At 42.6% G+C, this 17007-nt stretch overlaps 1 protein-coding gene across 1 annotated transcript in view; it reads left to right on the top strand.

The window, feature by feature from the left end:
• RAPGEF4 (Rap guanine nucleotide exchange factor 4) overlaps positions 1–17007 on the top strand; it is a 480844-nt gene that overhangs the window by 293433 nt on the left and 170404 nt on the right. Inside the window, exons 7-9 of the mRNA XM_082260932.1 lie at positions 387–467; positions 1672–1778; positions 11455–11576. Coding sequence (XP_082117058.1) covers positions 387–467; positions 1672–1778; positions 11455–11576 — 310 coding nt within the window. The remainder of the gene's footprint in view (positions 1–386; positions 468–1671; positions 1779–11454; positions 11577–17007) is intronic.

The following is a 17007-nucleotide window of genomic DNA, read 5'->3' as shown; positions in this document are numbered from 1 at the left end:
GATTTTTACCAAATGCTATTTTCTAAGCGTTAAGTATGCTATCTGTTTCCCCTGTAATTTTACAGTCCAACGATCTTGAGTTATGTTAACTATAAAGTATAGTGGCATATAATGCTCTGTTCATATCCCATAAGTTCATGACTTATAATTTATATACTTACATTTTTTTTACTTTTTTGTTCATTTTCATTTATAATTTAGTAGTTCTGTAATTTACGTTTTTTTCCTGCTTTCACTACTTAAATAAAACATTTGTTTTCTTCTTAAAAGATTCTGTTTTACATTACCTACAGATTAGTGTTTTTTTTTTCTGTTGATTGCTAATCTTTTACTTTTTTTCCATGTTTGTTTTTCGTTTATTTTTTTGGTAATGTCTTATTTTTCAGACCCCACTTATTGAAAACCAAATCTCGATCCGTCAAGCTAAAACCATTACAGAGGTAATGGGGTGTCGAGAAGTGTCTAAGGTGCATACTGATTTTATAATGAAGAGGTTCATGTTGAAGATTTAAAGTGTATCTGAAGCTGACAATTTTTTGTTTTAGTTTTGGAAAGCATGTGATGAAGTATTGACACCCCTGTCAGTTTTTTATTTTTTTTAATTGCTGTCTGTGGCCGTGATGTTTAGATTTGCCCCATTATTTGTTGTGGTGACCATTGTCACTGAGACATAAAGCAATGGTTAATAGAACATGTTACAGCTGTCACCAGAACACAAATAGAGGGACAATCTAACCATGGAGTCAAGGATTCTGTTTACAGCTGTCTAGGAGAGGATTTCCATTTACTTCCAAGAGACTTTTTGTTGTGTATTTGGAAAAGGAAGTTAATAGGAATCTCCCAATGACAGACAGAAAAAAATAACAGGGGTATTAATCTTTCCTATTCTGTAAAACTAAAAAAGGGGCTTTAGATATACTTTAAAGGGTCCTTTCAGCTCAAACTGATAGTTTAGTTTAGGGTACACTGGGGTTGATTTACTAAAGGCAAACAGACTGTGCACTTTGCAAAGTGCAATTGCACTCTGCAAGAGCAGTTGCTCCAGAGCTTAGTAAATGGTGGAGAGCGCTGTTGACTTCCATCAGCCAATCATTGCAAGCAAAAATTCAGTTTTTTTATTTTCCTTGCATGTGATTGGGTATTCTTTGCAAAATTAAGCTGCCCCTCATTTACTAAGCTCTGGAGCAACTGCACTTTGTAAAATGCACAGTCTATTTGCCTTTAGTAAATCAACCCCATGGTGTTATTCAAATCACTATATCAGTTAGAGACTCCAGGAGTTGCATTTGTTTCTTACACTCCGTTTTGCAGCTGTAGGAGTAATACATAATCCTGATTGCTACTTAAATCCGAGCAGTGTATATATAAGAAGCCAATGAGTTAAGCCCATGTACACCTACTGAGAACTGAAATTGGGGTCAAGACTTTTTGATTCAAATACAGGTTTAGTTACATTTCAATAATATAAGATTTGCAACACAACTACCAGATTATGTTTGCTGATAATCTAAGGAAGAAGATGTTATAGCATGTTAACCAATGTATATATACTTATAGTATATATAGTTTATCACTACGCTAAACATGATTTATCTTTCAGAGGGGATATACCGCCCATGTCTCAAGCTCCGTCTAACATATGTTTTTATTTTTATACCTACATCCTAAAAGGTCCCGTCTGAACGTATTCTCCGAGCTGGGAAGATATTACGTAATGCGATTCTTTCCCGAGCGCCTCACATGATCAGAGATCGCAAGTATCACCTAAAAACATACAGGTGAGTAATATTGATCACATAGAATATTTTTCCTACATTGTGTTTAAGTCAAAGTCCAACTGGATTTTCACTGTTCCATGTGTGTAGATGTAATTAGGCCCTTAGAGTTCCCCTTATAACCCGTTGACGCCAGCTTCACACATACAGTATACAGAATCGGGGAGGTGGGCCTTCTTGCAGTTGTGCTGAAAGTGCACTTCTTAATACACTGAGAGAGTGAGCTGTCACTGACAGCTCTGGTTCTTGTACTAACAATCAGATAATCAATGTGATAGCCTGTGACTGGCTATCACAGCAAAGTCTTTGTAAAAGCTGCCCCTATACTCTCTTTCTGTTTTTGAATGTAGAAAAAGATACATTGTGCTTTTTTTCTCATGGTCAGAGGAGAAGAATGTGAAAAAAAACACTTTGTAGTTTGAAGGGCTCATTGACACCAAAACGCAATGCTGGAAACCCGCGTTCCGTGTGTGTTTCCCGCTTTACATTCAAAATGCAGTGGGTGTGCAATCTGCTGCATGTGTCAATAGATTCCTAATCACTGAATGCAAATGAATATGGTGCCCTCTGGTGGCTACGAGGCACCTGTATGTATCATGTGCCACAGCCTAAAACATTTGAAGAGGTGGTATTAGGAAATAATAAACTTTAACGGCACGTAAGATAAAAATAAACAATTTTTTGATTTCCATTAAATTATGTATGATTTCTTGCATAATGAGAAGTAACAAACCATATATCTAAAATCACAAAAAAAATTAGAGTTCCCTTTATAACCCATTGACGCCTAAAATCACATTGGACTATTAGTGGGTCCCCTAAAGGCAATAGTGTTACCTATAATGCTGTTTCATACAGAGTAACAATTCCTACACATACATAAGTCCTCAAAATTGGGGATAGCATTTGTCCATGTATTCTGCTCTTCTAAACATGTTTCGCGACCACAAAGTTACTTCTTCAGGAGCTTTATTGCATTTGAGTAGCAAACACCACAGCTGCAGCGCTAAAACCCAATCCCACAAGAGCACCCTGAAGTGGCTGCCGTTGGCTAATGTGCCAACATTTTAACCTAAAGGCCAGAATTTCTGCCCATGAGGTAATTGTTGAGATCTGAGAGCCAAAGGGCCTTGATATGCAGCTGATGTGTATAACTAATAGTTGCCAAATTTTGGAGGGGATATAATTCAAAAGCAGGTCAATCCCTTCATAGATAGTTAGTTGTCTATAAGATGACACTCTGAAATAGAATGTCTGTGCCCAGCCTGCCAAATGTCCGGTCCCCTTGGGTGGGGGGAACCAGTGGGGGGTGAAGACATAAGAGAGGGGACGCCTCTTTCCCTCCCAGCATCCATTTCCTAATGACACCCCAAAAACAGATTGAGAACACAATGGGGTTGGTTTACTAAAGACAAAACGATGCTCCAGAGCTTAGTAAATGAGGTAAAGCTTTACCTTGCAAAGAGTACTCCAAATCCTTAAGTTTTCTTGGCTGTCTCTTGGAAACTCAAAGTTTCAATTCCCTCCATACATTTTCTATAGGATTAAGGTCTGAAGACTGGCTAGGACACTCCATGACCTTAATGTGCTTCTTCTTGAGCCACTCCTTTGTTGCCTTGGCGGTATGTTTTGGTTCATTGTCATGCTGAAATACCCATTCATGACCCATCTTCAGTGTCCTGGCTGGGGGAAGAAGGTTCTCATCCAAGATTTTACAATACATGGTCCCATCCGTTGGCCCCTCAATGCAGCAAAGTTGGTCTGTACATTTAACAGAGAAACAGCCCCAAAGCATAATGTTTCCACCTCCATGCTTGACTGTAGGGATGGTATTCGTAGGGTCATAGTCAGCATTTTTCTTCCTCCAAATATGGCGAGTCCCCCTCCTCAAGAGGGCACATGTACAGTCATGCCAATGAACATCTAAATGATTCAGAGAAGGATTGGGAGAAAGTGCTGTGGTTGGATGAGACCAAAATTGAGCTCTTTGGCATTAACTCACCTCGCCGTGTTTGATGGAAGAAAAGTGCTGACTTTGACCCTAAGGACACCATCTCTACAGTCAAGCACGGATGTGGAGACATGATGCTTTGGGGCTGTTTCTCTGCTAAAGGTACAGGCTGAATTTGTCGCATTGAGGGGCAAATAACCGGGTCCGTGTATTGTAAAATCTTGGATGAGAACCTTCTTTCCTCAGCCAGAACACTGAAGATGTATCGTGAATAGGTCTTCCAGCATGAGAATGACCCAAAACATACCACCAAGGCAACAAAGAAGTGGCTCCAGAAGAAGCAAATTAAGGTCATGGAGCGGCCTAGTCTCCAGAGCTTAATCCTGTAAAACATTTATGGAAGGAGCTGAAACTTTGAGTTTCCAAGAGACAGCCAAGAAAATCTAAGGATTTGGAGAAGATCTGTAAAGAAGAGTGGACCAAAATCCCTCCACAGATGTGTACAAACCTGGCCAATAACTACTAGAAACTTCTTACTTCTGTGCTTGCCAACAAGGGTTTCTCCACCAAGTACTAAGTCAGGTTATTAACTGAATTGCAACTTAATTTATAGCATTTGTTATATGTGTATATTCCTGGATTTTTGGTTGATATTCTGTCTCAATAATTTAAAATACACCTATGGTAAAAATTATAGACCCTTCATTTCCGTGTAAGTGGGCAAACTTACAAAATATGCAGGTGATCAAATAATTTTTTCCCCACTGTAAACTTATTTTATTATCTTGAATATTAATTTATTCTAGCCACTAGAATAAATGTATGCGCATACGCACACGGTTAGATGCATTTATGCGTGTATGCTCATAAATTATGCTTATAAGCTCCTCTTCAGACACAGCTTTGGGCTTTTGTTATGCCCTGACTGCTGCACAAGTATACTCACATAAACGCCCAAATCTGCATGGCCACATTAGATAACATGCATAGGCACAAAAACAAGCAAAAACAAAAACACCAGATGCCTCTGAAATCAGCATTTTTTTGCGCCTGTTTGCATAAGGTCTAAGCATGCATCACTCAAACACTAGAGTAAAAACATTAACCTCTTGCAGACCACCCTCCCACAATGCACTGCAGACAGGCAGCCGAGGCAGCCAAAGCGAAGTACCAGTACATCACTGCCTGCTTCTAGTCAGCGGTAGTCTGTCAGCAAGTCCCAGCCAATAATTCATGGCTGGAACCTGCTAGTCAGCTGTGTGCAATCACAGCCCAGAGCTCTGTGTTGACAATCAACACAGGGCTCTGTGCAGAGGGAACAATCTCTATTTCTTATCTCTGCAAAACATATATAAAAACAAAGAGATCTGTTGTAAAAAGCAGCACACTTTACACATTGTTAACCACACATTTAACCCTTTGATTGACATAGATGTTAACCCCTTCCCAGCCAGTGTCATTAGTACAGTGACAGTGTATATTATTAGCACTGGTCACTGTTATAGTGTCACTGGTAATATCAGTGGCAGTTAACCAGTTGCCCCGAGCATCGGTTAGTGTTAGATTTCCTACCACACTATCGCAATTCTGTTATAAGTCGCTGATCACCACCATTAGTAGTATGAAAAAAAAATCCATTATATATATTCTGTAGTTTGTAGATGCTATATCTTTAATGCAAACCAATCAATATACACTTAATGAGGTTTTTTTTTTTTATCAAAAACATGTAGCAGAATACATTTTGGCCAACATTTATGAAGAACTTTGATTTCTTAATTTTTTTTTTAAATAAATATGTTTTATAGCAAAAAGTAAAAAATATAGTTTTTTTTAAGATGGGGGGGGGGGGGGGAGGTACCGCGCTTCAGGGATAATTAATAAATAAAATAAATATTCAGATAATGTGTAAATAAATTACAAAATCGCCAAAAAGATGTGTGAATAAAAGGTCCAAAATTAAAATATAAATAAAGATTGTGTCATATATATCCAAATCATAAATGTGTAATAATACTAATAATCATCCATAGAAAATCCTGATCAGCAATATTGCAGTGCTTATGGTGATATACTTGAATATTCAGTGATAAAATGTGATCTAATAAAGTGCTCTGTGCCGATCATTGAAGTGTCACAATCCAATACCAACATAAATCAATAAATAATTAAATAAATATAATCTTAAATTTTATATAAAGTGTTCAAGTGTCCCAGCAAAAAAAAAAAAAAAAAAATATATATATATATATATATATATATTTATATATATAAGTTTATAGTTTATAAGTATATAGTTTTTTTTTTCATAATTTTCAGTCTTTTTTTTGTTTATATTGCAAATAATAAAAAACCCAGTGGTGTTCAAATACCTCCAGTGTGAGAACAATTATACAAATTTTGTTTGGGTTGCATGACCTCGCAATTACCAGTTGAGGTCGCGCAGTGCTAAATAGCAAAAAATGGCTTGGTCATGGAGGGGGTAAAACCTTCCAGAGCTGAAGTGGTTAAAGTATAAAATGGCAAACAAATAATAAACGTGCAATGGTAGTGCCTCCTATTGCAGTGCCGTCTAGGCACCACTCCACAACTTCCTCCCAGTAAACAGCCAATGTTATGAAGTACTTACATATCTGTGAACGGCTCATGGTTTTTTTGCAACATTGATCAGATTTATGTGTGAGTTATTGAAGAGATAAGTTCTACCTCGCTAGGCTCAAGGAACATTTCCTGTAAAAGTAATCATTTGTACACTTCCATCTCTCAACCAGCGTCTACATAAAATATTGAAATATTCTTTCCCCTTGTCAGTTCTCATTTGTCTTCATGGCTGCTTAAACAACACAGCTTGGCAGCAAACTTCTTTTGCTCAGTGTTTAGTCTAAAAACATGCCGTTGCTTTATACCCGTGTAATGCTCGGTTGCGGGCGTACACGTGCGCACATTGTTTTATTGCTATGGAACGGAGATTTCTCACTTCCGTTATACATGAATGCGACCTGCTTTAAAATGAAGCCAGAGAGCAGACAATATTACAAAAAGTATTTGGCATTTTTCTTGTACGCTTTATACTGCAGGACTCTACATACAAATCTCAGATATTGTGAACTTGTCTAAACAGTATTCAGTATAAAAAAAGTACACTATTGTGACGAGACCCTTGCTCGCTCGCTTTCGCTCTCCCGACACTCCTCTGCTTCTAGTGAGTCAGCTTGCAGATCGCAACGTCTGATGGTTCGGTCAACCAAGGCTCAGGGATCCGAACTAGAGCTATGTGCCGTTCAGAATCCATTAGAACACACACCAGGCAGGCTGTATGTAAGTTCAAACAGGAAGACAATTTATTGGAAGGACACAGCAGACTTTTATACAGAATTTGGAACATCCTGCACCCAAAAACCGCTTTCCCATTGGTCAATTGCACAGTACCTGCAGTTCCCCTTCAGGTCCTCCTAAGCCATGCAAATGCGGACTTGAAAACTAGTCAGCAGGGATTGGTCCAGCAGGACTGTTATGTGTAATGAGACAGAAGCCCCAGGGGGCAATCAATGTACACAATAGCCAGACACAGAACAATGGTTCCCTAACGAGCCCTCAATACACATTACTCTGAGTGTCAATATATCCCTTAGCAGACAACAGGTGATTTTATTAGCACACCTGACACTAGGTGAATGGAAAGCCACCTCAGACAAAAGCAAAATTGTTAGACAGTCTGTCTCCTCATTGAACTTCCTGGAATGACCATATTAGGAGTGGTACTTCCTGGTCAGAGACCTTGCTGACAAATATGAAGCAATTCAAACCATCACCCATCTGTCCTTAAATTCCAGTGACGGTGAACACCGTCACAACTATATTACCAAAATTATTGGGACGCCTGCCTTTACCCACATGTGAACTTCAATGGCATCCCAGTCTTAGTCGGTAGGGTTCAATGTTGAGTTGGCCCACCCTTTGCAGCTATAACAGCTTCAACTCCTCTGGGAAGGCGGTCCTCAAAGTTTAGGAGTGTGTCTATGGGAACTTTTGACCATTCTTCCAGACACGCATTTGTGAGGTCAGGCACTGATGTTGGAGAGAAGGCCTGGCTCGCAGTCAATGGGAATGTTTAAACATTCTTCCAGAAGCACATTTATGCATTTAGGCATTGATGTTGGACAAAAAGACCTGCCTCGCAGTCTCCGCTCTAATTCATCCCAAAGGTGTTCCATCAGGTTGAGGTCAAGCCAGTTAAGTTCCTCCACCCCAAACTCGCTCATCCATGTCTTTATGGACCTTGCTTTGTGCTCTGGTGCGCAGTCATGTTGGAATAGGAAGGGGCCATTCCCAAACTGTTTCCACAAAGTTGGGAGCATGAAATTGTACAAAATATCTTGGTATGCTGATGCCTTAAGATTTCCCTTCACTAGAACTAAGAGGCAAAGCCCAACCCCTGAAAAACAACCCCACACCATAATCCCCTCTCCACCAAAGGATTTGGACCAGTGAACAAAGCAAGGTCCATAAAGACATGGATGAGCAAGTTAGGGGTGGAAGAACTTCACTGGCCTGCACAGAGTCCTGACCTCAACCGGATAGAACACCCACCTTTGGGATGAATTAGAGTGAAGACTTTGAGCCAGGCATTCTAGTCCTCATCAGTGCCTGACCTCACAAATGTGCTTCTGGAAGAATGGTCAAACATTCCCATAGACACACTCCTAAACCTTGTGGACAGCCTTCCCAGAAGAATTGAAGCTGTTAGAGCTGCAAAGGGTGGGCCAACTCAATATTGAACCCTACGGACTAAGACTGGGATGCCATTAAAGTTATGCGCGTGTAAAGGCAGGCTTTCACTATATGTTTGGTAATATAGTGTATATAGGACCCATTTAGATTTCTTTCACCAGGCCGGGTAGCTGCGACTGCCAGATTCCTGCAGCAAGAATCAGTTGACTTATGCTGCTGGAATGAAAAGGTTATGCAATCAGAAGCATCTCCAATAGCAGCTATCTGCTCTGTGTGCGGCTATCTGCTCTGTGTGTGGCTATCTGCTCTGTGCGTGGCTATCTGCTCTGTGTGCGGCTATCTGCTCTGTGCGTGGCTATCTGCTCTGTGTGCGGCTATCTGCTCTGTGTGCGGCTATCTGCTCTGTGCATGGCTATCTGCTCTGTGCGTGGCTATCTGCTCTGTGCGCGGCTACATGCAAACAGCAGCTATCTGCTCTGTGTGCAGCTATCTGCTGTGTGTGCGGCTATCTGCTCTGTGTGCGGCTATCTGCTCTGTGTGCGGCTATCTGCTCTGTGCGTGGCTATCTGCTCTGTGCGCGGCTATCTGCTCTGTGCGCGGCTACATGCAAACAGCAGCTATCTGCTCTGTGTGCAGCTATCTGCTGTGTGTGCGGCTATCTGCTCTGTGTGCGGCTACATGCAAACAGCAGCTATCTGCTCTGTGCGCGGCTATCTGCTCTGTGTGCGGCTATCTGCTGTGTGTGCGGCTACATGCAAACAGCAGCGGCTGCTGTCAAAATTCTGCCAATTCTTACCGCCGGAATTTGGCAGGTCATCGGGCTTTTATTGCACACAGAATTCAGATAGCTGCTGTTAGGGACAGTTGTCTGAGCCTGGACGCAGCTGATTAATCACATAACCTGGTCATTCCAGCAGAAAGAATCCGCTGATTCTTGTCGCAGTAATTCAGTGATCGTAGCTACCTGGCCGTGTTAAAGGGGCCTTACAGTGTTGTAGTTTATTATTGTGTGTTATTTCACACTTTAGGGCTTGTTCACAGGTGCTTTGATCTCTAAAGAGCATTCCACGTTCATACCACTCTTTAGAAAGCATTTGACAAGCAATGAGGTGGTATTGTATCAGCTCCTCACCACCTGCTTTACCCCTTGATCCCCATACTAGCATGCTACAACCATGTGCATTTTATGCGGTTGCAGGGTGCTTGCAAAGTGTCCCTATTCATTTGAATGGGTTGCATTCGGTGGGTACTATTCCATTGCTATGAAACAAAGCATCACAGCTGCAGTGTGTGTACACCTCTGATCGCTGCCTCTGCGACTAAAGAGGGTAGCAGTTGGGGGGCGGTAAAAGCGCAACTCACCAACATGGTTTTACTACCCTCCAAACGTGTTAGTGAGCCCTTAAAGCAATATTAAATCCTTTTTTCTTTTTTTTTTTTAAAATAAAAAACATGATATACTTACCTGCTCTGTGCAGTGGTTTTGCACAGAGCAGCTCTCTGGCTCCTCCCTCCATCTGTCCATTCACACACAGAGCTGCGACTTAAACCCTCCCCCTCCATCTCACTGGCTGTGATTGGCTCCCACTGCTGCCACAATCTGGAGTGCGAGTCCCTGGGAGGCAAGGCTCTCATAGACCTCGCTGGATCAAGAGGAGCTCAGATAAGTATTAGGGGGGGCCTCTGCACACAGAAGATTTTTTACCTTCATGCATAGAATGCATGAAGGTAAAAAACCTTGTGTCTTAACAACCACTTTAAAGCGGTGCTTAAGTTTAAATATGTACCTGTCCAGTGGTCCTGCACTAGTGCCAGCATCTTCTTCTGAGTGCCGGTCTTCGGGCCTTTTCATTGACTGGCGGGAGGTGATGTTATCCCAACACTCAGAGACCGGCCCGGCACTGTAAGCTAAGCTGAGGTAGGGGCATTTTATTGGAAAAGAGACAGTGCATGTCTCCTCTGCAATTAAAGCCAACCGGCAGCTGTCAGATTCCTGTGGCAAGAATCGGTGGATTCTTCCTGCTGGAATGACCAGGTTATGCTATCAACAGCATCAACTCAGCCCATTTAAACGAATGGAGGTCTAATAGCAGCTGCTGCTGTTTGCGTGTAGTCGCACACAGAGCAGATAGCTGCAGTAAGGATGTTTGAGCCAGATGTTTGAGCCAATAAAAGCCTACCTGCTCACAATTGTTTACAGCAAGACTTTAGTTCCGCTTTAATGTGCACAGTGTTAAGGCAGCTTATTGAAAATAATGGGCTGATAATGCACTCAGATGTGTCAAAGTAGATGCCATGATGATTTGGCTACAAAAGTAGAAATATACTTTAAAGAGAAAGTAAACTCTTCCTTTTTTTTTTTCCCCCCTGCAAAATAAATGCATAATGTGCTAGTATGCATTGCATACTAGCATATTATGTGCCACTTACCTGCAAACGAAGCCCGCGTTGTCCCTGCTGGTGGCCGTATCCATCTTTGCCCGTCTTCCTTCTGGGTCTGCGGACTCTGGCTGTATTACTGGCCAGAGCCGCGTTACGTAACTCCCACGCATGCACGCGGGAGCCGCCGGTCACGGCTTAGGGCTCTGAAGAAACGTCGCAAGCAGCCGTTTCTTCAGAGCGCATGCGCCAATGACGTCATCAGCTGCATGCAATGTAAATATCGCCTAAATGGTGCAAGTATAGGAAAGCCTTATTAAAGGCTTATTTAGGTAAAAGTTCTAAAGGTGGGTTTACAACCACTTTAAAAGAAAAGCTTAGGTTTCTGGAAAAAAAAAAAAAAAATGATACTCACCCAAGTGGTTGCAGCATTGCTCTGATGTCCCCTGTCCTCTATCCCCTGATGCTGCTAAGACTGAGAACTGAGTAATCAAATTATATTTTTTTCTCATTTTTTTGTGCAGGGTTTACTTCCTCTTTAACTGTCCTTAGATGGGGTTAGACCCATTTATGGTTTGTGTTTTTTGGTAATTTTGTTATATCTTTGTATTTTGGCAGGCAATGCTGTGTAGGAACAGAACTGGTTGACTGGCTGATCCAGCAGAGCTCCTGTGTTCATTCCCGGACACAAGCCGTGGGCATGTGGCAGGTCTTACTGGAGGAGGGAGTTCTTAACCATGGTAAATGCAGCATCATCCCAGCTGGGGTATAATACATCACTCTGTCAAGCTTGGTTAATGGAAAACTGTACTCACAAAGTATTTAGCCCAGTGTTTCTCAACCTTTCTACAGTCAAGGCACCCTTTAAAATGATGCTCAGTCTCAAGGACACCCAACATTAGAGTTGATTTATTCTTTCAAAGCAAATACACATTTGCACATTAGTACAGACTAGTATTCCAGTGTTTCTCCTGTCCCTCAGTTTCTATCCATCACCCAGCTAATGTGACCCCTAGTTAGTGTTGATGGAGAGGGGCAGGGAAGGGTCAAACAAGGATGTTGTGCAGGCGATCAACACCCATCTTAACAACACTGATGACATCACTGGTTGTTAGGATGCCAGCGGCTAGAAGGTTGAAATGGTGCACAATTTAAGTGGTTGTAAACCCACTTTTATAACAAAATAAATCTTTAATAAGACTTACCTATAGGCACTGTAAATATCTCCTAAACTTGCACTGTTTAGGAGATATTTACATTGCATGCAGCTGATGACGTCCTCGGCGCATGCGCTCTGAAGAAACGGCCGCCCATGCTGTTTCTTCAGTGCCGTGACTGGCGGAGTGACGTCACTTGCCTCCGGCCAGTATTACAGCCGGAGTACGCAGACCCGGAAGGAAGACAGGCGAAGATAGATGCGGCCGGCAACGAGGACAACGCAGGCTTCGTTTGAAGGTAAGTGTCACATAATGTGCTAGTATGCAATTGCATACTAGCACAATATGCATTTACTTTGCAGGTGGAAAAAAAAGGAATATATTACTTCCTTCTAAAACCTGTGGCTTTGTGTAACTAAAAGGCAGGCTTGATTCACCTGTTGGCTTGTATACATTTTTGGGCAATTTTTAGGCATTTTGCCAAGGCACCTGTGAAGAAACCCCAAGGCACCCCAGGGTGTCTGGGCACCCTGGTTGAAAAAGGCTGAAATAGACTGCCAATAATGACCCCTCCTTCTGTCTGGCTGTTATGCTAAATTAGTGAGCTCAATTCTTTCTTATGGTGGTCATACATGCTTTGATAAATGATTGATTCTTTTTCCAATCGATCTAGGAATAGTCAATCCATTGTCAGCAACCCATTTGATTGATATGCCACATGCCAGGAAATGGATTTCAATTGACAGTTAAAGCGGAACTACACTGCATCTGAGCCCCACAAACAAAAACCTCTATTTAATTTATTTCTAATATTTAAAACAAACTCCCCCATACATCCATATCTCCATCAGGGCCGGACTGGCCTACCGGGATACCGGGAAATTTCCCGGTGGGCCGCCAACCCTGGGGCCGCTTTAAGATAGGGCCGCCCGCAGCTGCAGCGCCGCTTTAAGCATTGGGGTCGGGCCGGCCGCTGTGATGATGGCCGCGGCACTGCAGCCCCGCCCCTGGCCCCCGATCCCGCTGCGATCCAGACAGAGAGTGACTCTATGACGCTGTGATCGGCTTCGTCAGCCGCTGTGAGCGGCATGATGTCACATCCGGCGGGGGCGGCTGCGCGCGGTGGATCAAGTCTGAGTGACTGGAGTGGCTGCCTGCAAGACTGTCACGTTGCCGATTCTGCATAACATGGCACATGGGATCATCATCAGGACTCGGAGGAAGGTATGTGAGCACCATACCGCTGGAGGGGGGCACACAACTTACACTGCAACTGTACTGGGGAGTGAAGGTGGGGGGCTTACTGAGGGGTCTCTACTGGAAGGGTTGATTAAGAGTGTTAAAGCGGTAGTATACTCCTTACTGTAGGTAAAATTAATATCTCCTAAACCTGCATGGTATAGGAGATATTCACCCTGAATGCAGCCGCTTGCCGGACCTTCAGAGCTCCTTGCCGGCTCCTTGCCAGGAAGTGAACTCCCGTGCGCATGCGCTGGATGGACGTCATCGTGGCTCTGGCCACTCACAGCACCGGAGCCGCCGAACCCAGAAGAGATGCCGAGGGAACATGTCAGCTCCCTCAGCTGTGCCTGGGCGACCGTGTGGGGGCTTCGTTCTAAGGTAAGTATTTCATAATGTGCTAGGATGCGATGCATCCTAGCACATTATACCATTGTCCTTCAGGGTTTTTTTTTTTTTACACAGGGGATACAACCACTTTAAGTTCCACTTTTAAAGTGATTGTACACGATCAACTTGTAAAACAGTTCATTCAGTTTTAAATTGAAGCAAAAGGCAAAACATTTGTGTATAGATATAAAAAAACATTATAAATACCTTTTCCCTCTTTTTATAAGAGATCACATTCCCTCTGTTCTCAGCTGCATAAGAGCTGGGGGGAGGGAGAAGCAACAGTAGGGGCCTTTCCCACCAGTGGTCATATAAAGTCCTCCTGTCAGTTTTTCAGGCAGACCTGATCGGACCCTCCATTCACCCCTATGGAGCAGCGGTGACATGTCCGCTGACACCCGCCACTATCCGATCCGATCCTGTCCGTCAAATCCAGACGGATGGTGACCCTACTTTCCATCCGTCTGGAGGATCGGATTGGATTGGATGAAAACAGACAGGCGGTCTGTTTTCATCCGATCTCCCATAGAGGAGAGCAGGACTCTTGACAGGTCCCTCTCAGCACAATGAGAGGAGACGGACCTGTCATCCACCTGCTCAGCGGGAGATCAGCATATCGATCCCCTCTGAGCAAGGGGATTCCGTCAAACAGATCTGCCCAGTATGAAAGGGCCCTAAGTGATAGGTTGTGCAGGGAGGGGGCGTGTCAGGACAAGTCTGATCATTGGAGGAAAGCACACTGAGTTCCCAGCATAGCTAGACAACTGACCACGGTGTGTTCCCCTGCTTAGTGTGGTCAGTTTTTAATAGGAAAGCAGAGGGACTAACAGGAACACCAGGGATTTCACACAAAGGAAGCAATACAAAGAGAACAGGTTACTTTTTAATACAAGTACATGATACAGCAGGCACATATCAGGGATATGAAATGCTATGATAATAAACACTTTAAGTTAATATTGTTAGTTTTCGATCATATCTCTGTTTCCACCATGTAATCTCATAATCTGATCGATCAAAATATGATTGTATTAATGAACAAAGTATCTCTGTGATGCCAATTAATCCAAAACGATCAATAATTTTCCACCCTGGCCAATCAGCTCAGTGTGATTCCCTCCAATCTAAATCAAGTTTAAATGGATCAGAAGGGAAATAATTGCGATTTAACTGTTTGCAGATACGATTATTTTGGCCAAATCTGAATCACCCATTGATCGGATAATAAAATCAAAGCATGTATGGCCACTATAAGGCTGGCCATACACTGCTCGCATTTCGGCTACTTCCTTTGACTTGTCAGGAATTTGAGCCATGCGTGGCTCTGCAGATACCACCTAGCTCAACAAAGGAGCTGAAGGGGAAAAACTTTGGCTAAACATTGACTGCAGCCAATCAGATGTAGTCCCTGGTCATTAAAAGTGTTTGCAGCCTATTGCATAAGGGTATGCACCCCAATGCTCAAACACACATGACTTTCTCTGCAGCCATTGGACAGTGAATGAATGGGAAGTGTTCTGTGCTGAGCGACTTCCTGTTCATTCACAAACTGAAACATAGTAAACAGTTTACTATGCTTCAGTTATGATCGAACACAGTAAGTGAGTGTGTTCACTGTATTCATTTAGAAAAGGAAGGGGCTGGCATATGACATATTGATTAGCTCCTTCCCCCACTCTCCATTCTTAAACACCCCCTACAGCACCGGGGGGGGAAGAGGACAGAAGGGAAGCCAGCAGTGCAGTGGAGGACGCGCAACAAGGGGGGGAAGCCTGGGCACAAGGGGGGCATCGCACAGAGTGATTAGGGTGTGCCCAGGCACGCTTGGCACACCCCCTGCGCACGCTATGCTGGTCATGTTTTCTGACTGTTGTGGGTGGTGGCTGCCATAATACAAAAGCCAGCAGCAGGAGATTCGTTCATCACACTGAGATGGGGGAATCTATGGATTTCTCCCACTTAGTCCAGAAATCTTTACCTGTATGGCTTAAATCTCGGTTTACACTATAGCGATATTACACGATAGTTATCGCATGTGATTCGGTGCGCACTACTCTGAAAATCACATGCGATGTCTGTGCGATGCAAATTCAGCCATACAGATTGTATGGCTGAATTTGCATCGGATTCGGACAGAACACACACAGGACCCATTTTTGGCAGAATTGGATCACATGGTGGTTCACACCAATGCTATCCGATTCATGTCTGAACTGACAGTTCACACTGCGATATGCGAACTGATCTGGGGGGTGTCGTTAACTTCGTATTGAAGGGAAAGTGGAAGCACACCAAAATGATAGCAAAGATTTATTGTACAAATCTGGATCTTACCTCACTACAAGCACACTGTTGGTCCTGTGAAAACGCGTCTACCATTTCCATTCTATTGTACCTTGTATCCAGATTTGTACAATAAATCTTTGCTACTATCAAGTCATCGTTTTGGTGTGCGGCCACTTTTCTTCATGTTCTTCTTACCCGGTGACGATCCAAGGTCCGGCACCAACGGTAGATTATGGATATAGATCCACCTGAGCGGTGTACATCTTCCTTCCATTAACTTTGTATTGACACCCCCGGCGATTCGCATATGGTACTGTGAACTGCCTGCGATTTGAATGTGATGCGGGAACCCGCAGTGGATTCGCAACCTTCCTGCTTCACATATATGTGAACTGGGACTTAGACACTGACCGGAAAATAAAAGGTTATGTCTTCACTCTGGCTTTCCAATCTTCATTGTTTCGGGTAAGTGACCCAAAAAATGTTGACCCCAGAGACAGCCAGGCAGCTAGCATTCTTAGAGAAAAGCTAGCAATGGCCACTGCTGTATTTTTTTCAATTCAAGAATAAAGAGGAATAACCCATCAAACAATCAGAAATTGTTGTAAATATTTTTACGTCTATGAAATCCAAGAATTCATTGGTTACAATGTCTGGATTAATATAAAACGGTAATAAAAGCAATTAACCTAACGTTTTTCATATAAAAATAAGATTTACATTTCGATGATTAGAACTGACAGTCTTATGAACAGTCAAGTGACACACATTTCAAATATAATAATTTAAATGATTCCTTTTATCTATATAAATAAGAAGATTTATTTCCTTACCCTAACAGATCCATTTTCATGTCACTGAGCTTGGAGTGAACATTTCTCATCATTGCTCCCATGTTTTTAAAGTTTGTTATCCATGACTAAACTCTGCCCTCTGCTGGCTATGACAGTTATCTGATGGGGATGAGTTTTACACATGTTGCCAAATTGTGTTTATATTGTGATGCCATACATTTATAACAGTCGGCAAATTTCCGAATCATTGGATCAGTCAATGGTTTCATGAATTAGTCTAGTTTTGATGACATTAACAATTGATT

Source organism: Pelophylax lessonae (genome assembly GCF_965119305.1).
Source record: "Pelophylax lessonae genome assembly, chromosome: 6".
Lineage (NCBI taxonomy): Eukaryota > Metazoa > Chordata > Amphibia > Anura > Ranidae > Pelophylax > Pelophylax lessonae.
This window is presented reverse-complemented; position numbering and strand designations above follow the sequence as displayed.